Source organism: Prionailurus bengalensis, chromosome A1 (assembly GCF_016509475.1).
Source record: "Prionailurus bengalensis isolate Pbe53 chromosome A1, Fcat_Pben_1.1_paternal_pri, whole genome shotgun sequence".
Classification (NCBI taxonomy): Eukaryota; Metazoa; Chordata; class Mammalia; order Carnivora; family Felidae; genus Prionailurus; species Prionailurus bengalensis.
In genome coordinates this window covers 79,982,714-80,007,270 of record NC_057343.1, presented here as the reverse complement: position 1 = coordinate 80,007,270, position 24,557 = coordinate 79,982,714, and the positions used below count along the sequence as shown (strand labels likewise).

The following is a 24,557-nucleotide window of genomic DNA, read 5'->3' as shown; positions in this document are numbered from 1 at the left end:
GGCCCTCAGCCTGGATGAGCCGTGGGTGCGTCTGGACCTGGGTCAGTGTGCACGCGGCCACTTACCCCCGAGCCCTGGTCCCTTGACAGGAAGGCGCTAATGGAGTGAGCCAGTAGCCAAGGCTTCCAGAACGTGAGAAAAGCTGGCGTGCCGCCCGCGTCCAGGGACCCTGCCTCCTTTGCTGTGTGTGTGAGAAGCATGGCCATCTGGCAGATGGCCTTGTGGGCAGTTCTTTGTAGCTGATGTGGTCTTAAGAACTTGGCACGGTGTTTGGGTCTGTCCTCAGGATTCAGGGTTAGTTTTACTTAGTTTTTCTGAAATAATGTGGGGGAAAAAAAAAGTCAACATACATAAACTGGTCCATTTTACCAGGACCGGTGACCTCACCTAACTACCTGCTTACCTGTCCTGGCCATCGTCGCTCCTGCTGCTCAGGGGTCCCTCCTGCCTCTTCCAGACCAGAGATGGAACATTTAGATTCTCCAAGCGCGTGTTCTAGAAAATATGCGTGTGCCTGTTGGCCTCCTTGATGTCTCTGTTTCCTAAGGTAACTCTAGAAGCTTGATGGGTGAGGCCTGGTGGCAGCCAGCAGGAGTGGGGGCAGCGGGTCTGGGGTGGGGAGGGTCCGGGCTCGCATCTGGGCCTTCGTGGGGTCCGCCCTTGTCCGTGCAGCCCCCAAGGTTCCCACACCCCGACTCACCGGCGGTCCTGCGCTCCCCGTGCACAGCGGAGCGAATGGACTCACCCTGTTCCCCTTTGCGTAGGTCGCTTGGAAGCCCCCCTCGTGTCGCCCCAGTACATCAAGTAGAAATTACAAAACGGCCTGTTGTTGTGTGAGGAAAATGGAGAAACTAAGAATTACTCTCAATGAATTCCTATGTGCTGAGTGTCACAAGGTGACAGAACCGGTAGCTGTTACCTGGTGGAAACGATTCCCTGGATGTGACACCCTGCTGGCGGCCGCACTCTGGAAGGGAGAGCACGGAGCCTGTGCTGTGCAGGGGTGGGGGGGAGGGGGTGATGCTGTGTGTGCAGCTTACGTCTGCTGTCGTCTTCTGGCCTGGTGGTTCCAGAGAGGTGGTCAGGGAGGCCCGTCTCTTCTAAATCCATTCTTTTTTAAAAGTTTGTTTTTAAAGTCTATTTATTTTTGAGAGACAGAGCATGAGCAGGGAGGGGCGAGAGAGACAGACACACACAGAGTCGGAAGCAGGCTCCAGGCTCTGAGCTGTCAGCACAGAGCCTGACACAAGGCTCGAACCCACAAACCTGTAAGATCGTGACCTGAGCTGAAGCCGGACGCTTCACAGACTGAGCCCCCGGGCGCCCCTCTTTTAAAGCCATTCTTAAAAGCCCTAGAAGATTCTGTCCGGGAAATGTGACGGGCCGGTGAGGCTGACAGTGCAGCCTTCTTTGAGTGCCACGAGTGATGTCTTCATACCGATTTGACTGTTTCCCCCTCCCGGGCGTCAGCAGCTGGGGAAGTTTGTCTTTCTGTGGTTGGATATTTTGCCCCTTCGTGCTTTCTTCTCTCGGGAGACAGGGAAGGGTGACGCACGTGTGTGATCACATGTGTCTCAGTGGTGTCTCCCTGGACCTCCAGGAGGGGTGGGGGGGCCAAGGTGTCCAACTCACCTGCTCTGTCCAATCTCCCAGGAGGCCTTGGGAAATCCCAGGTTGGGAGCCTGACCCAGGCATCCTGGGGTCCAGAGCCGCTGGTGCGTGAGGTCCCCCCCAGCACTTGAGCCTTTGAAATGTCTGCCAGGTGCTGCCACTAAGTTCTGCCAAGTCCGCAGAGGGGAGTCGGCAGCCTTACTCTGTTGAGACTCCAGTCGTGAGTGACCGGGAGACCCCTTGTCGTTCTGGCTGGAAAAGTGCCTGTAGGTGTTTGTCCTGCCCCGGGTGCTGTCTGGTTGTGAAGTGGGGGCTGGGGGGGCGGTTGAGGCGGGAGCAGCGCCCTGCTGTCTTACTCGGTTTTCTTTTCCAGCAGCTGAACTTTATAAAGACGGTTTGTAGCTCAGCACTTCGCGTTTGTCATTACTGGAAGGTTAACCAACAGCGTTTCACTTGGATGTGGATCTTAACTCGGGGGCAAGGGAGTTTGCACGTTGCTCTGTAGGCAGGTGCACTTGCGTGCGTGAGGCCGCGAGAACGGAACCCAGCCCAGCTGGCTGGTGGCATCGTGCTTGCGGGCACATTCGGCGCGGAGGGGCATTTGTGCCCTGGTGACGGGGCAGCTGTCTGCACCGGGCGCACGCGGCCCCTGCCCGGGCGTCCTGTCCCGCCGGCAGGACATGAAGAAAGCAGCCAGGCCAGGCGTGCTGTGCCGCCTTTGGGAGCTATTAGCTTTAAATGGCCCGGAGTTACCCCCGGAAAAACAATTCTGCTTCTGTTCCGCTTCTGTCCAATTAAAACGAGCTGATTCATTTCATTCCAGGAGCTGTTTGCCGTTGTGTTTGTGCCTTCATCGGTTGTTTATTTGCTGCTTCAAGTCGCACTTGCTCGTGACGTCATTCGCGGGTATAGTTTTGAATGAAGAAAGGGCCGCGATGGCAGGCGCGCTGGGCGATGCCACAGCCGTGGCCACGCACATTAGCCCGGGGAGGGGGCGGGAGGAGTCAGGCTTCCTCTGGCAGCGAAGGGCCGCCCGGGCTCATTAAGACGAAGCCTTTGTAGTTCAAAACGAAACATGTGGCTACGTGTATACATCATTTAAAGGAGCTGGAAGAAAGTGGGGGGGGGGGGGACCCAGCTGCCTGGGGGCAAGCGGTGCAGGAAGCAGGTGTCCCTGTGCATGAGAAAAGTCCCGTGTGTCTCTAGAAGGTGTTCCACTTCCTGGTTTATAACTCCCGTACATAGAGCCTCCTTGGGTGGTTTCACGGTGGCCCAGGGAGCAACGCCAGGCGAGGCGAATGACATGCCCATTTCTGGAAGGAACAGATAGGTAAATGTTGGCTCCTGGGCCCCAGGACCCCTACTCCTGCGGGGAGGGCCAGTGACCGTCCTCACTCACATCGCAGTGAGCCCTTGAAATGGCGTTTGGCTTAAGGCACAGGGACGGCTTCACCTGAGTCATTCCTGAGCTCCTGGGATGCCTTCGAGATGAGTGACCGTGGCGGGAAGTTGCTGGGGGTGGGCAGGGTGCGACACCCAGCCTTGGCTTTGCCGGCTGTCCCTTCTCACAAGGGCTGTTCAGTGAGATCGATTCTGACCCCCCAGTGGACAATGTGGACATCCTGTACGATGTGGACATTCTAGACAGGGAGGGGGTGGCCTGTAGTTCAGGAGCAGGGACTGGTCAGGCCACCAAGCGCTTATGCACAGTGGACACTCTACCTGAAAAAGAGGTGGCTGGGCAGGGATGGGGTGGGGGAGGGGGGGACATGGTGGGTTCCAGAATTTCCCCCTGTTCTCTTTAAACATTTTTTTTCTTGTGATGAAAGACAAGCACTTTATTGATTATTACGCTCTATTTTTAACACATTTCCAAATTATTGTATGTTAAATGTGAAAAACAGAGTATATTTTAGAATTCTGAAGGCGTACCGTTTTAACTATACTCACGGGTCTGTTTCCTATTCAGTGATATTATAGTGGGATTTGAGCTGTATTTGGCTTAATTTCAGACTTCCAGAAAATGCCTATTTCGATTTCAATAATAAAAACAAAGGAACGAAGTCATAAAACTAAAATAACCCCAGTAGCAAGTCTTAAATATTTAGATATTTAAAAGAAAGAAAGGTGCATTCGAAGTGGTCTGTAACAATAGGGTTTTGGGAGGTGGATATATTTTGAATAAATTCTTATACATTCCTTAATTCTGCAGGAAAAACACAATATTTAGGTTTGAGAACATCAGATACAAACAATATAACATTGTTATAGGATACGTAAAATACGTATTTTTTACATCAGTGTAAACTCCTAAGCGTAATAATGCATGAAATCCGAGGAACGAATCGCACTGCTTGTAGGATATTTGCAATTTTACTGCACGTCCTATCGCCTGGCTCAAGTATCCGTACTGTTTCTCGGTGCAGAAACATAACACTTACATTCACATTCGTAAGCGACCCGAGAAAGAGAAAAGGGTTATTTGGACCCCTCTTGGATTTCAGGTCCAGTGTATTATAACTTCACCTCTGTTAATGTTGAAAGAGTCGTGCCACAGGATGTAGTAATAATCATACGTGCTTAGTACTTTTGCGTTCCGTATGAAACACCGAGTAAAAGAGCCGTAGGTGAGGGAAATTACTCCCCAAAGGGTGCTGGCTTCCTAAATGATTTGATGGCTTCCTTCCTCGTTTTCAGTAGGGCCTGTAACAGGAGAGCATGGTTTTCAGCAGACAGCGTTGCATTTCTAAAGGATGCAAGTTCACAGATAATCTTCCCGGGGACTCGATGAGTCTCCGGGTGTAACCCACAGATGTTGATATGTGGCCCTGTCTTGACCACTTCAACCTTCTTCCTTCTCCTGGGTGCCTTCCCCATGCTGGGGGTGGGTGGGGGGGAAGGTTGCTGCCCAACCACAGGCCTCTGCTATTGAAATGCAGAAGCATCATATGCGAGTGAATGAGCCTGGGTGCCAATAAAACTTTATTTACAGAAACAGGCAACAGGTCGGATTTGGCCCTACCTTGTTGACCTCTGGCTTAGAACCCACTCTGTTGTGAGGTGAGAAGGGTTTTCTTTTCACTTGGGCCTCAGACAGTTCTAAAGTTGCCTCCTCCTTTAGAAGATTTTTTTTTTTTTTAAGCGTTTCTGCCTGTGAGACATGGCATCAACCACATGGGTTTTTATTTCAATTTAATTCATCAAAGCTTTAGAAAGGCTCTAACAAGCATTGTGCCAGATGCTGGGGACGGGCAGGGTTCGAGTCCTCAGCTCACTGGGGAGACAGGTGCATGTGGCAGTGAGCCATTGCCTGTGTGGTATTTTGTGTCACTGGGGAGTTTTGTAATGAGTTAATGGCGGTAAAGTGTAAACTCCCGGGGCCCAAGTGAAAGTCAGAGACCTCCTGTCCCCCTTCCCAGCCCCACCCCTCTCTTGTTACTTGTAGAAATGGACAGTGATGGCCCTAGTGGAGGGGTGCGTGCAGAGCCCTGGGGGACGGGCTGTCCTTTGCTGCTGACCTGTCACTGATGCTCCCTCACCTGGTTTCTACCTGGGAGGGTCCAACATTTCATAACTTAAGAGCAGGGTCCCCCAGCAATGCAGGGAGCACTTTTTTCCTTCAGGGGTCTGGGCTGAAGAATAATCAGTAATATTTCTCCTATGCTGTTGGACGTTGCTGCTACAGGGATGATGGAAAACTCTCACCATAGAAGCATAGCTTGTGGGATGGGCGCGTCCGGCTTTTTAATAACAAGCACAGAAAAGAAAGGAAGGCTGGAGGGTCGGGTGGAGGTCTGCTGAGGCCAGGCATTGGAGAATTCACGCAGGCCCCCGTGGGAGGCTTGGCTCAGTGGAGGGAAGGTTCAGTGCAGTAGCTCACAGGCCAGGACACCCGACGGCTCTGATGTTCGGTGATTAAGACAAGGTCTTTCGTGAAGGATTAAACAGGAGCTGAAGGAGGACAGCTACCTTTTATGAACCCCAGCCCCATACCAGGACTCGACCTTTTCCCTCTGACCCCCTGTCCCCTCCCCCCACCCCCTCCCGTCTCCTGCTGCGTCATTGCCATCAAATTGCAACTTGGTGCTGGGAAATTTCTTCAACAGCGAGCACTCAGGATGAAATGACTTCACTTGTCAGAGGAAAGGGTGATCTCAGGGCGCCTGGGTGACTCAGTCAGTTGAGTGTCCGACTTGATTTTGGCTCAGGTCGTGATCCCAGGGTCGTGGGATCAGGCTCTGAGTCAGGCCCTGCACTGAGTGTGGAGCCTGCATGGGATTTTCTCTCTCTCCCCCTTTCCCTCTCTCTCCTCTCTCTCTCTCTCAACCCCTTCCCCACTCACTCACTCTCTCAAAAAAAAAATTAGAAAGTGGGATCTCCTATAAAAGACATTTTTACGTCTTTCACAAGGAGAGTCGGTAAAGTAATTTACTGCCGGGAACTTCTTCCCTGTCTCTTATTTATTTTTTTCCTATTTAAATGAAAAGTTCGAGTAACCGTTTTTCTTAGAATCTCTGGCTTGTTGGTTATCACACTTAACCTTACTTTATTACTTTTTTTTTTTTTTTTGGGTGTATTCACGAGTGTTTTGCTTTTAGTCAAGTAAGGAGATACTGAATTATCAGGTTTATTTTTCTAGAAATTTCTCACGTAACTGAAAAGTTTATTTTCTTTAGTAATCCTATGTTTAACATCAAAGGTTTAAGTGGGCCACAGAGTGACGTGTCTGGGCTCGCCGCGGGTCTCTTTCTTCCTAAGCGTAGTTTCCACTAGAAATAGAAATTTCGATTTGAGAAGCATGTTGTTTTATTTGTCATGCGGCTCGGTACCCGCAGCACCCCTAACTCCCATGTGCCTGAAAATGTTATGTCGTTTTTACCTGCTAAGTACGGATATGCTTTCTTCGGTCGGGGGGCTGGTCACCAGTGGAGGGGGGGAGGCTGTTCTGTGCAGCTGTGTTGGGAGCACCCTTCCCCCCCCCCCAACACACACCGTAGAGTCTGCAAAGTCCTGGGGCTTGCGTGGAGCCCTGAGTGAGGCCTTGCGGGGCCTTACGCAGATTTCCACATACGGCCCTTCCTGGGGCTCCACGTGGAATCTTGGGGGGCACCCCACGAGGCTCTCTGCAGAGAGAGAACCAGGGGTCTCTGTGGACAGCATTGTGCCCTGAATTCTGGCCACTCAAATATTGACCATAAAGCCAAGCACGTCCAAACCCACATATTCATGAGAAATCAGAACGAGGAAGCAATGGGTCAGAATGTGTATCTAAAACGTTGCTTGAATTTATTTGCCCTGCTGCCGATTTCCCTGATTTGTCTCTAAAACATTCTAGACCTGATGCTCACTGTCCTTTCCACAAATGTGTTTGTAATCACGGAGCCCAGCTCACCAGTGGCATGACGGGACCGTGTTCCAACATCTGTGCTGTCCATGGCAAAGATGTTCTGCAACTTGTTTAGTGATGTACTATTTAGTGATTTGTTTTCTATGTCTTTCCCTTTTTTTTTTTTCGTAAAGTAGCCCAGATTGAATTGAAGGTGGGGCCTTTAATGAGGGTGCTTTGCTCATTTGCATTCCGATGCTCTTTTAAATGGAAGAGAACAGGCAGGGAGCCACAGGCCCCCACCCCCCCATCCTCAGGAGTGGTGGTAACCAGTGCATGGAACTGTGTCCTTCCTGTGAACATCATTTGTCATGTGTGATAGAGCAAAAACAAGATGGAGAAGACGTGGCCAGTGTGGCATGTCATATGGAACGAGTGTGAGAGTATTTTTCCCTTAAATCAACGACTTAAAAAAATTTTTTTTAACGTTTATTTATTTTTTTAGGCGGGGGAGGGGCAGAGAGAGGGAGACACAGAATCCCCGGCAGGCTCCAGGCTCCGAGCTGTCAGCACAGAGCCTGACGTGGGGCTCAAACTCACAAACTGTGAGATCGTGACCTGAGCCCAAGGTCACTTAACCGACCGATTCATCCAAACATCCCTCACTAGTATTTTTTTAATGTTTAGTTATTTTTGAGAGAGAGAGAGAGAGAGAGCGAGCACAAGTGGGGGAAGGGCAGGGAGAGAGGGAGACACAGAATCCGAAGCAGGCTCCAGGCTCCGAGCTGTCAGCACAGAGCCTGACGTGGGGCTCAAACTCACAAACTGTGAGATCGTGACCTGAGCCCAAGGTCACTTAACCGACCGATTCATCCAAACATCCCTCACTAGTATTTTTTTAATGTTTAGTTATTTTTGAGAGAGAGAGAGAGAGAGAGCGAGCACAAGTGGGGGAAGGGCAGGGAGAGAGGGAGACACAGAATCCGAAGCAGGCTCCAGGCTCTGAGCTGTCAGCACCGAGCCCGACGCGGGGCTTGAACTCACGAACCGTGAGATCATGACCTGAGCCGAAGTCGGACACTTAACTGACCGAGCCACTCAGGTGCCCCTCAATCAACTACTTTAGATCAATGCTGCTGTGAGTGGGTTTCTTTACAAAGTAGTGTCTAAGCTACAGAATAGCACAGCGTGTGATCATATGACAAATTCAGTGAAGGCCGATAAGTTTAGGCTCTCTTTAGATGCGTTACCTCCGGAATCCGGCATCCGGGTACGTTGGTAACGCCTGCACAAGCAACACGTGGGTCCTCATGTATTTTGTTTTGTTTTGCCACTACACTTGACACATTCAAGGAATATCTCCCATTTTCACAAATGTTCAGGGTGGATTGATGGTACAATGAATAATTTGTACTTTGCTTCTACTAGAATTAACACAGATCATACGGTATGGAAATTTTGCTGGAATCACCATTAGGAAGCATAAATATTTAAAAGCGAGGATGTCAGGGGGCACCTGCGGGGCTCAGTTGGTTAAGCATCTGACTCTTTGATTTCTGCCCAGGTTGTGATCTCACAGTTCCTGGGATCGAGTCCCACTTCCAGCTCTGTGCTGACAGCACGGAGCCTGCTTGGAATTCTCTCTCTGCCCTTCTCCCATTTGAACTCTCTCTCAAAATAAACAAACATTTAACATAGAGTAAAAGTCAGTAAACAAATGGAAAGGCAAGTGTGCTCGGCTCTCAGGCTCTAGCTCCTGCTTCCCCTTCCTCCAGGGCTGGGGGAGCAGGGTGGAGGGGGTGGGCGGGTTCTGGCTGGGGCTCGGGGAGCGGGGGGGGGGGGGGGGGCGGGTTCTAGCCCTTCCTCTGGGGCTAGGGGAAGCAGGGCAGAGAGAGGGGGTTCCAGTCCTTTCTCTGGGGCTAGGGGAGCAGGGCGGAAAGAGGGGGTTCCAGCCCTTCCTCTGGGCCTGGGGGAGCAGGGTGGAGAAAGAGGGGGTTCCAGCCCTTCTTCTGGGGCTGAGAGAGCAGGGCGAGGGGCAGGGATTTCCAGGTGGCCTGCTGGCCTGGGCTCCATGTCTGGAGCTTGCTGCCTGTGGACCCTGCAAGCCCCAGCCTCCTTCCAAGGCGACCTTCAGGTGGCCACCTGTTCCTTTGACTGCTTCCCTCCCGAGACCGTGGTTCGGGGCCCCCACTAGCTTTGGGCAGCAGCCTCAGGTTGGGAGGGTGTCTCGGGTCTCAGTTGAGGCAGAGGGCTTCTGCCCAGGCCTTCTTTCCATAACAAATTAAAACTTACAATTAGATTTCTCAAACCGATCCCCTTTTTCGAAACTGTGTGTGTTCTTGGTGGCACTTGCCTCTGGTCCATTTTGTCCGTATCCTTTTCCTCAGCAAGCCATGGGCCTTGTGACCTGATTGGGGGTGTCCCCAGCCTGCTCTCCGCTTCCCTTCCTTCTCCTGCATCCGAACAAGGATGCTAGATGAAACCAAGCTGTTTTGTTGGGCACGAGGCCTCCGCCGGCTCCTGGGACCGCAGCGGGTGGTGGGGGACCCAGGCATGAAGGTGGTACACCGAGGGGTGGGTGTTTGGAGCGATGCTGGGTGGCCGCGTGGACCCGGGGTCCTCAGCCGTGGGGCCCTCAGTCTCAGCCCTCCTGCTACCCCACCGGGGTGTGTGTGCACGTGTTTGCTCTCGTGCACATCTGTGTGCGTAAACGTGCTCGGAGCTCTGCGTACTTCGTGCCGACCTCGGTCTCTGCGCTGGTGGCTGGTGTCTCTCCTCTTCCTGCAGTTCCCGCATCCTTCCCATGGCCAACAGCAGATACCTGTCGCTGTGACGGTGTGTGTGTGCGCTCGGGGTCACCTCTGCAGTCGTCAGGGGCCCTCCCAGCCCAAGTGTGGGATCACAGGGGGCAGCCCAGGGCCTCAGTGTCCGAGGGAATCGTGTTCCTTGCCACCCCCACCCCGCCTGGCATGCCCCCAGCTCTCTCCCTGCCGGTGACCGCGGCCTGGCCACCCTTCGGCGCCAGGCACAAAAGCTGCTTCCTCTCCCTGCCCCGGGAGGTCAGAGGCCCATGGGGGCTCCCCTCCACCCATCAGCACCCGGGGGCCTCAGGGAGGCCCCGGCCCCGGAGAAATCGCCGTGCGCCCAAACGCGCGAGCCAGGATCGCCCTGCCTGTATCCAAACTTGCCCGCGACGCTCAAGCATAAAAGTGAGGTTTTGATACTTGCACGTCACAAAGAGACAGTTACCTGTTCGCCCCGATTCGGGTGCACGGCGATCTCATGGTAGGAGTTGTTTCATGACGGCGAAGCGTCCTGACGCACGGGGTGAGCTCGGCGGCTGCCCCACAAGCCTGCTGGTCGCAGTGGAAGGTGTGTTTCTCAGTAACTGTCACCTGCATTTCTAGGACTGCACTGAAGTCTGGGAAAGTGAGGAATTTACTGGCTTAGCTGTTTTCAAGATAATGGATGTAAGGCTAACAGGGGGATTCAGCCGTGTTTAACTAATCATTAGTGTAAAAAAATAAATAAACTGTGTTCGGTCAGCAGACTGACTGCATCTTGGCCACGTGCTCTGGGGTGGCTGGGGGTCCGCCTGGCACTCGGCCTCGGCGACGAAACGCATACTCATTTGGGGAGACGTAAGTCCGGGGTGGATTGTAGCAAACAGCCACTCTTTAAAGGACTCAAGCAGCTGGGTGTGGGTTCTCACGCGGTCTCTCACGGGGACAAGGACGAAATAGCCAGCTACAGGGCGCATCTTTCCCCAGGACAGAGTTTGGCCCCTGTTTCCACTTTAGGGAAGAGTTTACCTGTTTTTTAAAGGCCATAGGGCTTTGTGAAAATAGTAAAATATGGTAGCACTGCCCCAAAAGATCACATTGTAGGGCATGTTTAAAAACACGGTCATGAAAAAGATACGTGGATGTTGGGCGTTGAATGTTGGCAGTTGACAGTGGCCTGTGTGTCCAGGCCTTTGTTTTTTGGCTGCACTCAGGACACGACTCTGGGAGCTGGTTCCAGGCCTCCAGGGCTCACTCCTGGCCACAGGGTGCGCTGGGAGTTTCCTCTTGCTGGGATCAGCCCTCTGCACTCAAGGTGAACAGAGAAGAATTAGAGCCCCCCAAAAGTAAACTGAGAGTCTGGGAGGGGCTGTAATGATTTTAGAGCAGCGTTCCAAGTGCAAGTGGGTTAGTACAACCGCAGGGCAAGGTGTGGCCAGCAGGGCCTGTGGGTGACCCTGGGGGTGGTGCACAGGGCCACTTGGCATTTTGATCAAAAACCCAAGAAGCCTTGAGGCGTCTGGGTGACTCAGTGGGTTAAGTGTTTGACTCCTGCTTTCGGCTCAGGTCATGATCTCACGGTTCATGGGTTTGAGCCCTGTGTCTGACTCTGTGCTGACAGCTCAGAGCCTAGAGCCTGCTTGGGATTCTCTCTCTCTCTCTCTCTCTCTCTCTCTCTGTCCCTCCCCTGCTCATTCTCTCTCTCTCTCTCTCCTCTGTCTCAAAATAAATAATCTTAAAAAAGCAACTAAGAAGCTTAAGAAGACAATTTGCTATGAAATGTCAAAGTCTCCCAAGTTGGTCATTTTCTTAAAGAGGAACATGTTAAGTAAGAATATGCTGGAAATGATAGAAATGGGGAACAGGTTACAGAAGCTTGATCCTCGGGCCTGGAAGGGAGTGCGCAGTTAGAGCTGTTGGCGGGTCCTAACACCCTGTCGCCCACGGGGCTCCTGGGAGCACATGGCGTAACCTGGACCCGGCCGCCTGGCCAGGAGGGTTTGCGGTCAGGGTGTCTCTGCAGGAGCTCGTGCAGCGTGGTCGTTTCCGGGACAGGCGATCCTGTGCCAGGGTCCCCCGAGGCGGAGTTCAGCTCCCTTTCTCTCCCCAAGGGCAAGGGCGAGGGGGCCCCCCTGCCTCCGCCTCCCACTCGGCCCAGGGCCTCACGAAAGCACACTCACAGTCACCCTAACCTGGCTGTTCCCCTTCCTCGGACACTTGGTGGGGGGCCAGGGGTTGGGGGGGTTCCCCCTCCAAGTTGTTTCTGGAAAATGGAGTTGTGTTTGCCAGAGACACGGGCGGTGAAGGCGGCTTGAGAGGGACCTTTTCTCTCACTGGAGATTGCACTGTGCCCTCGACAGTCACCGCTGACTCTTTTCCTTTCTTTTCCAGAGTGAGGATCTGTCTGGCTTTATCACCGTGACGTCACGCATCAGAGAATGACTTTCAAAGAAGATGCTCACTATTTTGTTTTTGTTCTTGTTTTTTTAAAATCTGAAGCTGCTTACAAATTTTCTTTTGGATCTGAGCAATGACTACATTTTGGAACATCTACGACTGTATTAGACTCTGAACCCCCCAGGCGAGGACACCTGCCTCTCCCCCTGGTTCCCACAGGGGGCATTCGTCATTCTGCTGCTCGTGCTGTGTTTCGTTTGTTTTTTTAACAAAATTTGCCGAAGAAGGTATTCTCAAGAAAATCGGATGTTTCCATTGGCCCTTTAAATTGTGGCCGGTGTCTTAATTTCTTCTCACTTTCGTTTTGGCAAAGCAGATTTATCCCTCAGCATGCTGGGAGATGCTACCAACACCCATGGAAGTGGGGCAATCTGGTATTTACTGGCATGCACTCAAAACTACCACAGTCCTACCTCAGTTCCAGGTGAAGCCGGATTTGTGTGGCCGGGGGCCGGCAGGACCTCCTGTACATAGATGTCTGCTGAGTGTCTCGAGTGCGGCCTTCAGCCTTATTTAACTGGTCCCAGGAAACAGCGGCTCCGTGGATCCAGTCCAGGTACCTGCGTGTTTACTCAGCCAGAGCCCAGCGTGGGACTGACACTTCTCAACGGAAATGCAATTTGGGATTGGACTTTGAAGATGGATTCATAAATAATAATAATAATAATTATATGTAACTGAAGCAACCTACTTTTGAAAATCATCAACTGTATTGGGTAGCGGGGGGGTGGGGAGGGGTTTGGGGAGGGGGTGAATATATCTTTTTACCTTTAACAGACTTGTTTAATCTTCTCTGCGTAGACGTTTATGTAGGTACATCAGATTGCAAAAGCCTTTGATCCTATTTATAAGCTCAAATGTCTCTGCTACCCTGACTCTCGAGCCTGCGTTTCCTTAACCAAAAATTCACGTAGGCATGCTAGCGATTCACGGGTGGTCGCGGCTTTGGCAGATTTTACAAAAATGTGTTATCTTTACTCCACGCTACCGTGTCGGCCAACGAGGCTGCCCTGAGCAACAATACAAAAAAAAAAAAAAAGAAAAAAAAAAAAGAAAAAAATTAAAAAACGAAAGGGAAGGAAAGAAATTGATAAAAGAGGTATTCCGGCCCCTGTGTCGTTAAGGGAAGAAGAAAGAAAAGACGACAGAGAACGTCACGTTTCATGTGACTTGTCGAGAAAACTTCCTGACGAGACTACCCTCATTTTATATTTTCAGTGTTCTGAAAAGATCGGTGTTGCGGTAATCATTGCAGGGGTCATCCGAAACTGCTAACCTTGACCGGCAGAATGTCCCGTCGTCTTGCTGCCCCACGTGACAGAGGGCTATAGACCTTCCTCCCGCGGGCACGTCCGTGTCCGTGCTCCCCGTCTGCTCGGATGGTCCCGGAGAGGCTACACTAATTCATTGGAGATGTGAGCTTTTTTTTTTTTTTTTTCTTTTTGGAGAAAAATATATATAAATATATAGATATATATCACTATAGAATAATGCATTAATAAAATGAGGCTTTTTTAGAGGAAGACCAAAAAATTCAATGTCTTAAAAATATATTTAATGGCAATGCAAAAGTCTTCCTGCTTCCGTGCTGAACTTTTAGAACAGAGGATTGTATTGCAAGACAAAGTTGAATGTAAAGTGACCCCCCCGAACATTTTTAAAGTTTTACTTTTCTAAAATTACACATCACAACAGTGTATAGACCATACGATGTTAGTTTGAAGGTCAATTTCAGTGTATAATACAGATACTTTATTAAAATGTATAAAAACGCCCCAAAGTTTGGATTTCGTTTTGGGACTCGGGATCGATGGGTGGTATTTGCTATGTAACCCGCCCCCCTCCACCCCACCCCCTCCCCCGGGTACAGTGGGACTGACTCTGGACCCTGCTGGATACAGTGTATGATGTGTATTTAAGTAGTCCTCTATACTTAGAGTAGTCACGCCTCTATACAAATGGTTCACGTTCAGACTGCCGCTTACAACAAGCAAAATAAAAAGTTGATAATATACTAAATTTTCCTCCATCCTGTACATTTCAAAAAGAAAAAAGGCATATGCAATATTTACACTTTTAATTTAGTTTACAGAATGGAACCAAAATGTATAAATGTTATGTTTGCTAAAACTTCGCAATGTATATTGGGTCTTTGTACATTTTGCCTGACTTACCTTAAATTTAAAATATTTTTTGCTATATAAACTTTAACAGTTATTAAACAGTGTTTTCTTTTTGGGTACGTATTGTTTCTGGATATCAAGATGTTAAATATATTTCTTGCTATTGTGATATGACAAAAGACTTAACCTTGGTCTGTCTTCCATTGTACACGCTGTATATAAGGGTCGATGTGACGTTGCTGGAGACAGCAATAAATGGAATTAGAATAGTGCACTGTATTTAGTCTGTCTTGATCATGGATGCTCTCCTTAACAGCCATATGCAATAAAATAAAATACGTTATTTATGAAACGGAGAAGGCCTCGAGGAGGTTTTTTTCCCGCGGGAGGATTCTGAGTTCAACATAAAGCCACTCACCTCCTGGTGTTTCAGAGTACAAACATGAAGCTCTTGAGATACTTGGACGCCTCCTCTCATTTAAATATTTTCATTCTGGCAAGCCGAGAATATTCCCCAAGTCACAGAATTAATGAAAAGTAAGCGTACGAAGGAAACATTGTACAGGATGTAGGATGCTCGCGGTTGCTGGACGGGCGCTGTCCCCAGCGCTGTGCTGACGCGAGCTCCTTTACCGTGGGCAACAACCGCGGGCGGTGGGAATCGCCCTCCAAAGGGTACAGATGGGGCGGCCGGGGCGCAAGAGATGAAATGACTTTGCCAGAGGGCACATGGCTCTGAGCGGCAGGAGCCAGCGTCCAAGCCGACCCGCAGCCCCCCAGGGGTGCACACAAACCATCCACACAGAGTCATCACGGCCGGGAGGTGCGCTTCCGGGGGCAGCAAATAATGGAAATGATGACTGTAGACTTTCATCAAGGATTGCTTCCCCTCCTTGTTAGAGATAATTCCTCTGCGCCTGCACTTTATCCTAAAATTAAAGTAGCGCCATAACATGGGTGTCCCCTCTTTTGAACAAATGAAGCCAGAGCAGTTTGGAAGATGGTTTTCAATGTCGGCTTTTTGTTTGTTTTTTTAACATTTATTTGAGAGAGAGAGAGAGAGAGACAGAGTGCGAGTGGAGGAGGGGCAGAAAGGAGACAGAATCCGAAGCAGGTTCCAGGCTCCAAGCTGTCAGCACAGACCTGACATGGGGCTCGAACCCACAAACTGTGAGGTCATGACCTGAGCTGAAGTCGGACGCTTAACCGACTGAGCCACCCAGGTGCCCCTCAATGTTGGCTTTTAAGGCATGAGACTGGCAAAAGTTGTGTGGTATCGGGGGGGGGCCACACAGCCTGGTCGTGCCAGGACAGATTCCCCTCAGGGGTCCTGTTGGACACAGAGGAGGAGAAAGGCCTCCAGGCTGGATACCCCTGAAATCTAACTATTTTAATGGAAGGGCAGCTAAAAGCTGCCATTCTAGGGGAGTCGTACAAGGCAGAAATCAGCAAATGTCTTTACCCAAAAGCCAGTTGGAAACGAAGAAGTGTGGAGTTGTCGCAAAGGTCCACAAATGCCACGAATGTTCGCCCGAGCACCATTTGGAAACTTTGAAGAGAAGGCTGAGTCCCATATGACCCAACGATGGGGAGGGTGGGGATCCCCCTCTGTTGATCTTGGAAGAGTGCAGTTCTCACCTATGGATGGTCTCAGTAGCCAACTTGGAGGACACAGACTGGCTTCCGGCCTCTTGCTGTGCCCAGTGTGTGAGCTGTCCTGCAGGACCTGGGGTCCCCGGTCCCACATCCCTGAACGGGTTTCCCAGCGGGCCCCGGCAGATGGGCCACTCGCTTATGCGTGGATATTGGACGGGGCGTGCTAGCTTCTGAGTGGAGCTGGCGTGCCACGTTTATCACAGCCACGCTTGGCCCCCCGTTGAAGGGCGGAGGGGTCATAACTGCTCCTTTGAAATGGGTGGTGTGTCTTTTCCACCACGTTCCCTGTGCGGGTCTCCCACATTTCTTTGATTTCTACGACTCACTGTGGGGTGGAGATGGTCCTTGACACAGACCTGTGTGGCCTCGTGCCCTTGGGCAACGCCAAACGTCCCTCCAGGATCTGGTTGGGTTTTCTCTCCTCTGGCCGGTGTCTCTTCTGCTACTCGGCTGGCTTGCACTGCTCCATAGGGTGCTGTTTAACTCTTGGGTGGTTCCGCACCTGCTTGCCGTTAGTACCTCCTTGATTTGGGGCTAAAATGATTTCCTTGAATCCAGCTCAACTCTCAAGTGACCCATGGCCTTGGCCACTACACATAGAGAAAGTTCTGGGCTCTTATGGGCACTGGCTCCCCTGACCTGAGCTGTACCTGCTGGGTTTTCTTTTTCTCTATTCCAGAATCGCCTCCTTTCATCTGGGACAGGAACTCTAAAACCTCTAAATTGTCACAAAATCCCTTGCACCTTAAGGAACCTACCTTGAGCCAAGCAGCCTGCCTGAGCTCAGCCCTCCCTTCTGAGACACTGCAAGTTCCCGGATGACTCCCACATGAGACATAAGACAAAAAGATCAAATGGACCGATAGCGTTTCCCGGAAAATGCGCATATTCATCAGGATGGTGTTGGCTGCAAACAGTAGTCCAATTCAGTGGTTTAAACCAGTCCTCCAGAGTGCAGGCTGATCAGAATCTTCTGGAATGCTTCTTAGGCCAGATCGCTGGACTGTCCCCAGACTTCCTTTTCGGTGATCTGCGGTGGGGCTCAAGAATTTGTGTTTCTAGCAATGTCCCAGGGGATGCTAAGGCTACCGGTCTGGGACCAAACTCTGAGAGCCTCTGGACAGTAAAGGCATTTATGATGTCACAAACAAGAGTTCAGGGCGGGGTTATGTAGGCAGCTAAATGGCATCATCAGGGCCCCAGGACCTTGTCACCTTCTATCAGCTGCCCTCAGCAGCTTGGCTTTTCTCTCTCAGACCTGTCTCCTCATGTTTATAAGATGGCCGTCGCGGTCCCCAAAGGCATATCGTCCCATAATAATATCCCATAAGACAATCTGTCCTCTTTGGGGACTTTCTGAAGGGACACAAACGGTCCCAGAGCCACCCACGCCCAGCCAGCTGGGCCTCACTCCCACTGACCGAGTCTGGGTCCCTGCCCACGGGGATCCTGGTCACTGGAGAGTCTGTGGTTGGTTTGCACTGAACGAGGCTCGCCCTCTGGGCCTGGGAGCCCTCAGCATCCTGTGAAGTGTGAAGCTGCAAGACGGTGAGCGGAGCCGGGTGCTGGTGACAAACACTGAGGTGGGGTCGTGTCTCGCAGGGAGGGGCCGACAGTGGCTGTACCAGCAGCAGGCAAGGGACTCGTGATTGGAACCCTTGCAAACGCCAAGTACGGGAAAATCTCGGCTTGCGAGCATAATTCGTTCCAGAAACACGCTTGTAATCCAAAGCACTTGAATATCAAAGGGAATTTCCCCATGAGAAATCATGGAAACTCAGATGGTTCGTTCCACAACCCCCAAATATTCATATAAAAATGATTACAATTGTAATCTAATACAAAATGAAAGAGAGAACACAAAATATAAAGAAAAATAAAGTAACCCGCACTTACCTTTGAAAACCTTTGTGGCTGGTGCGAGGGAGACAAGAGAGAGGAGGGTTATTGCGTAGGACGACTTTCACTGTCACCAGTGGATGTTGACTATGGTTCAGTATTATTAAACGCTTGTCATATGCTGTATTGAATGTAAGTGGCAATAAGGCAGCAGAGGAGAGGGTCTGTATCTGCAGGCAGCCTGACCTGGAAGGAGGGAAACGTTCCTAAGCTTATTCTTGTCTGGAAAAGCAAAGGACTGTCCCTGGGTGCCTCTGAAGTGACAAAAAACACACCAGTGCCAGTTGGGGGCACCTTCCAACGTCCTGAAAAATCACGGATTTCTGCCAAACACTGCGCCCTGAGACCGAGCATCCGAGCATGGGAGACGATCACCCACAATCTTGCAGAGAGAGAGAGAGAGAGAGAGAGAGGAGAACCATTGGCTCGGTTGTGATCGTGTGACTTTCAGCATCACGTACGACTCGTATTGCAAGACATCCTTCTTTTTCCAAGTTAAAATTTACAAGAAATGTTTGCTCGTCTTGCAGAACACCCGCAGGACAAGTTACTCGCGATCTTGGGTTTTCCTGTGTACCTCAAATGAGCTATCTCCACTCCCGTTACACATCCCCCCACCTCCAGGGACTTCGAAAAGGGGTTCCTAATAAAGCACAAGTGGAATGAAGTGACAAATTTCACATGATCAAAAACATAACAGCGAAGCCGGCCTATATTTACAGAATTGTTGTGGCCAAGAGCCTGGACATAACTCCAACACCATGTTCTTTGAGTATGTTTGTTTTTGGTACTGATTTCGGTCACACTGGAAGCTATTTCATGCAAGATCAACATACAGAGGATGGAAAATTGGACCTTTGAAGGGGCATTAAAAGCAAACACTGTTTAGGTTGCAAAAGAGACAGCTGCAGTGATTTATCCCCATTGGTTACATTAGAGGCTATGATAAGAAAAGAGATTTGTCACCGACCTTCCTGAAAGAAGGCAGAACCGGAAAAAGGGACGGAAGGCTATGGAAAAACTACGTTCATTTTCCACAAGGAATAATTTGATAATGGTGAGGATTATTGAATGCCAATATTGACGTCAGAAGAATTTTCGATTACACCGTACGGAGGCCTGAAAAAATAAGACTTTTCGGGGAGAAGGGCAGGTGGGCCGTACAAACTCAACCGGCCCTTCCTGCCGGGGCCCGGCCGTCCTCAGCTCGGGGAGGGCGGGGGCGCCCCCCACGCCGGCGCCCTCGTCAGCAGCGCCCTGGACCCGTGGGCACAGCTTGCAAGCCCCTGGAGCCTCCTTCCTTCTTTTGTCTGGCGTCTCTGAAGATTAGGACACGAGTTAGCACCGGATGTAAGCAGGACATAGAGAACGATTGTGCCCAGTGTAGTTTGTGGCGAAAGCACGAAGCCGAGTGGCGTTTAAGGATCTGACATAAAGATCTAGAGACCCGAGGGGAGGATCAGGATCTTAGGGGGGTCCCGACCATCACCCACCTTTGTCAGGCCATGCTGAGGGAGCCCCTCCAGTGGCAGGCCATGCTGAGGGAGCACTTCCGGTCGACGGGTTATAAAACTCGGTGTAGCCAAAGTGACGGAGGGATCCTTACAAAATCCACACGGGACCTTATCTCCGCCTTGGCGGAAAAAAAAAAAAAAAAATCCCCGGCCCCTCCCCCACCCCACTATCTCATAGGAAAAGTCAAACCTCCTCAGCCTGGCGGACACATGCGCTTCATGCTGTGGCTTCTTTGGCCTTCCTGAGGCTCATCGTGGCCCCCGGGCCATGCCCAAGCCTTAGCCAAAGTCTGGGAGCTGCACCCAGCTCACGCACAGACAGACACATAAAGACACCGAAGATCAGAATGGCTGGGCTGGAAATAAATGTTTAGTTGCCAAAAGATGTTACTTCCTAAAATATTAGAAGTCAGAAGAATTTTTAAAGACATACATACATGAGGCATCACACTTTAGTCCTTCACATCCTTTGAAATCTGAGACCATTCTGAACCTCATTTCCTCCCAATGACCCTGTCTTCTTCCCCTCCCCCCTCCCCTCCTCTTCCCTCCCCTTCCTGTCTTTTTGGTTTTTATGATACTTTATTGGTTTTACACTCTCAACATGAAGAGATTACATTTCCTCCGTAATATAATTCGCATGACTTTTAAAATATTCAACCTTTCTGTAAACTGATTTTCTGCCACTGGACCTTTGGGCATGCTTATGTTTTAATCCATTTGTTAATTATCTGGATTTGGGACTTAAACAGAAAACTCAAAAATTTCTTCAAGAAACCTTTTCATTTGCTATGTTGCCTGAGTTTTCTCGTATAGGAGAATATTTGCCTCTTGTCTTTACAGATGAACAACAAATTGGGTCAGGTAGAATGTTTTCAAGTCTTTTCTCAAGGACTTTATATGCATTTCTCCACTGCCTCCTGGCATTAAATGCCGGTGCATAGAACTCTTGCCTAACCTAATTTCTTACTCTTCCAGTGTTTTTCTTTCTGTTTTGATGCCTGAAAAGCTGTCTTTATCCTTGAAATTCAGAAGCCTCACCAGTATTGAGCATTGTTTTTCAAATGCTCTGGGCAGTTCAGTGAACTCTGCATTTTCAGACACTGATCTTTCTTTATGTCAAGAAAACATTCTTGTATTATGCTGTTAAAGACTCTTTATTCTGAGCGTATTGAGTTCTACTTTAAGGGCAGCGATTATGGGACGGGCCTTACTTCTGACACATGTCCGTATTCAGATCATTAGCTTCGCTGTACATGTCTTCATTTCTCCTTTTTATCTGTGTGTGTTCACTGTGGTTGGTCGGACTTTCCTCCATGTCGGCAACTCCCAGTTCACCCACGTCCAACCTGCCGTGTATGTTCCTAACACGTTCGTGCTGTGTTAGTGCCGCTTTAGGCCTTCATTCCCCTTTTGATCGGATTCTGATTTCTGTTTACAGAATCATTTCTGAGCTCTTAACTTATTGAATCCAGAATGTTTCTGAGTTTGAATCACTTCTGGGGAATTGGCCTTGTACAAGTTGGCTTATACAGTCTGCCCCCACACGCGTCTTTGTCCACGCTCCCCGTGCCGGGGAACAGTCAACACTGAACTCGTTACTGACGTGAAGCCTTTTACGCCTCTGTGGCCCTTGCATAAGAAATTCCCTTGGCCCGAGAGCGTTGAGGGCTCCTTCTTTACCTGGACACCTGTACTCGGTCTTCAAGACAGGTAGCATCACCTGGATCAGTCAGGATAAGTTAGGTGACGTTGCCATGATGAGCAAGCCCCACATCTAAGAGACCTATTTCTCACAGTAACATCTCCAGTGTGAGCGGGGGGGAGGGCGGAGGGAGGAAATCCAGAAACACGCGGTGAGCTGTCTTAAGGACAACACGACCCATTTTCCATTCGCCTCACTTCGCATTCACTTCTCTGGATTCCAAGGCTCACTGCTCTACTCTGCCACCTTCCACACTCCACCGCGGCACCTGCTTATGTGCGTTTTTCTCCCACGAGGGAGCTCCCCGAAGGACAGGACCACACTGAGGACATAGGGGCTGTCAAAACTCCGTTTCTGTGACTGCCAAGCCACTGTCCTAGGACATTTGCCTCCATTTTCACATTCACCTGTCACATTCACAAACCCCAAGGGTTAGGTGTCATCCAGAGCGCCGAAGCTCAGAGATCACACATCTTGCTCGGGGTCACGCGGCTAATAAATAACGCATCAGAATTCAAAGCGCTTGTTCCGAGTGTCGGCGCGCTCCCCCTGTGCTTTGGGAGGGCTAAGACAACACACGGCACATAGTAGGTACTCAACAAATGTTTGCTGAGTGTTTTGAATGGACGCACTTGTCTTGCGTACTACTCTAACCACCAGTCTACGTGAGTTCATTGTTTTGAAGATTGTACCATAGACTTACATACCTCTCAATGTTTGCCTCGTTTATTGGCTTTATGAGTGCATAACATTACTCAGGGGATTAAAGTACATCTTCTGAATTATAATAAGTGACTGACATCCAATCCCAGTGCTTCATCAATACCAAGCAGATTACATGTAGCTCCCTATAACAGAAAAGCCAAAACAACAATGGTTCAAACATAGAAGGGTTTATTCTCTCAGGTAAAATGAGACCAAATGTGGACACCTCGAGGCCAGTACAGTGTCTTCACGAAGTTTCTCAGGACCGAGGCTCGCTCTGTCATTAGGCTTTGCCATCCTCCGTGCACGTCTTCTGTCCTCAAGTTTTCTTCATGGCGCAACGTGGCTTCTGCAGCTCCAGCCATCACACGTGCTTTCCCAACCAGGAAGTGAAGGGGACGTACGAAACAAATCAGCTGCTTTATAAGTGAACTTTCTGTGTAGGTCGCACGGGCTGGACTTTAGACACTTGTAAAAAGTTCCAGGAGAAGCTGGGAAACAGACTTTGAAGTGGAAGCTTGCCCCCCACCCCCCCTCCAGAACGGAAGCAGGCTCTCGGTCTAAGAAAGAGGGGCAGACACATCACGTTTGGAGATCTGATTTCAAACACAGCTGCTTCTTTTGCATTCACGTGATCCTTATGTTTTGACTTTTAAAATCTATACCTTTTACTGGACTTCCTTTTATCTCAAGGGTTTTTAAAACAGCATGACTCTGAACTAAACGGAGGACTGAGTGCAAAGGCTCACGGTGCCCGTGGACAAGTGCCAGAAGCATCACACACAGCAGAGTGACGGCTTAAGGAGCGCATATTTACTGTGGTGCATGCGATGCTGGAAAGGAGGTACCTGCGTGGATATGTCTGTTAAAAATCGCACGGTGACCACACCCCAGCTTTCTCCGGGAAAAGCGCGCACGTTTAAAAAGACTAAGATCCCATGTGAGCCCCCGTTCTGGCGGACGCCCTTAGTTCCGGTCCCTCCCTCAGCTCCCTGGAGGCAATGGGGAGTTTGCTCGACACCAATTCACGGCGAGAGTCCCTGGACCTTCCAGAATTCGCTCCGTTTTTCCCACTCAGAAGATGTAGGCGAGCCCAACCATCCCTGTCCGATGGTGACAGTGATGGTATAGGCCTTGGAGCAACTGAAAAAGCAAGAGGCTATTTGTGCTTGAGTTTTTAAAAAATGTTTAAAGTTTATTTATTTTGAGAGAGAGAGAGCAAGAATGAGAGAGAGAGAGAGAGAGAGAGAGAATCCCAAGCAGGCTCTGCATTGTCAGTACAGAGCCCAATGTGGGGCTCGAACTCACAGACCGCAGGATCATGACCTGAGCTGATACCTAGAGTCAGAAGCTCAACCGACTGAGCCGCCCAGGGACCCCGTATGTGGCTGCATATCTGAGACAAGTCACTGAGCATCTTTCCTCTTTTCCCGCTTTGTTTTTTCGACAGCGTTTATTGTGTATCTCTCTCCTCCACGTCGGGCAATCTTACAGGTGCCGGGGACAGTGTGGTGAGGGAACACGCATCCTGGCACTCACAGAACTTCTTCCGTTGCAAAGAAGTCAACACACACAAAACGTGACATGAGACAAACAGGACAGGGAGTCCTAGAGAGAGGGCTAGGTTGGGGGAAATGGCGGGACCATGGCATTCTATGGTGGTCAGGAAAGGCCTCTGTGTGGAGGAGATTCAGAGAAAGAGCATTGAAGGCCTAGGGACCAGCATATGCAAAGGCCCTGCGGCAGAAACATACTTGACAAATTGGAGAAACAAGGAGGCCATAGTGTCAGTTCCTGCTCTACTATTTCACTTTCTCAACTGACTATTGAAGTCTAATGTTTATTTTTATTTTATTTTATTTTATTTTATTTTATTTTATTATTTTAGAGAGAGACAGAGAGAGGGAGACAGAGAGAGTATGTGCACAAGCAGGGGAGGGGCAGAGGGAGAAGGGACAGGGATGTTAAGCAGGCTCCACGCCCAGCCTGGAGCCTGACTTGGCGCTCGATCCCACCACCCTGGGATCATGACCGGAGACAAAATCAAGAGCTGGATGTTTGGGGCGCCTGGGTGACTCAGTCGGGTAAGCGTCTGACTCTTGGTTTCAGCCCAGGTCATGATCTCGCAGTTTCGTGGGTTCAAGCCCAGTGTCTTGAACTGGAATTCTCCCTCCCTCTCTCTCCGCCCCTCCCCTGCTCATGCTGTCTCTGCCTCTCTCAAAATAAATAAATAAACTTTAAAAAAGGAAAAGTGTCTGATGCTCAACTGACTGAGCCCCCCAGGCGCCCCTTAACTCCCATGTTTCAATGAGAATCAATTATGCAAATTGCCCAGCAAAGTTTATTGTGTTTCTTGAAAGCTTTGCTTTACTGCCTGATACACAGAACGGGTGGAACAGGAGGATGAACAGCATTAAGCAAACGGCGGAAACTTCCATCGGCTTCCAAGGGCTGTTCGTTGGGGGTGACGGGCCGCTCCAAGTGAAAGGGAGGGACATTTCCGGAAACAGCAGGTCGCCGCGGGTGGGTGCGTGCTGATGCTCTGTTGTCTCAGCCCGGGCTCTGCCACGGGCACATGTGACATCTCCTCCCCAGGCGGTCACCCGGGGGCCTCCAGGGAGGCCCAAAGTGGACCTGAGGCGGGCGCCACGCCTGCCGGGCGTTGGTGCTGTGTCCATCACCCCACGTTGAAGGTGGTTAATTTCACGAGTAGGCGCAGTCAGAAATCGCCGGGCGTGTAGTGTCTTTATCCACTGATGTAATTACTGTCATCGCATT

At 50.2% G+C, this 24,557-nt stretch overlaps 1 protein-coding gene across 1 annotated transcript in view; it reads left to right on the top strand.

Moving 5' to 3' along the window:
* IRS2 (insulin receptor substrate 2) overlaps window positions 1–14,656 on the top strand; it is a 32,785-nt gene extending 18,129 nt beyond the window's left edge. Inside the window, exon 2 of the mRNA XM_043582932.1 lies at window positions 12,112–14,656. Within this exon, the coding sequence (XP_043438867.1) occupies window positions 12,112–12,116 (5 nt within the window). The 3' untranslated portion in view covers window positions 12,117–14,656. The remainder of the gene's footprint in view (window positions 1–12,111) is intronic.
* Window positions 14,657–24,557: the final 9,901 nt, after the last annotated feature.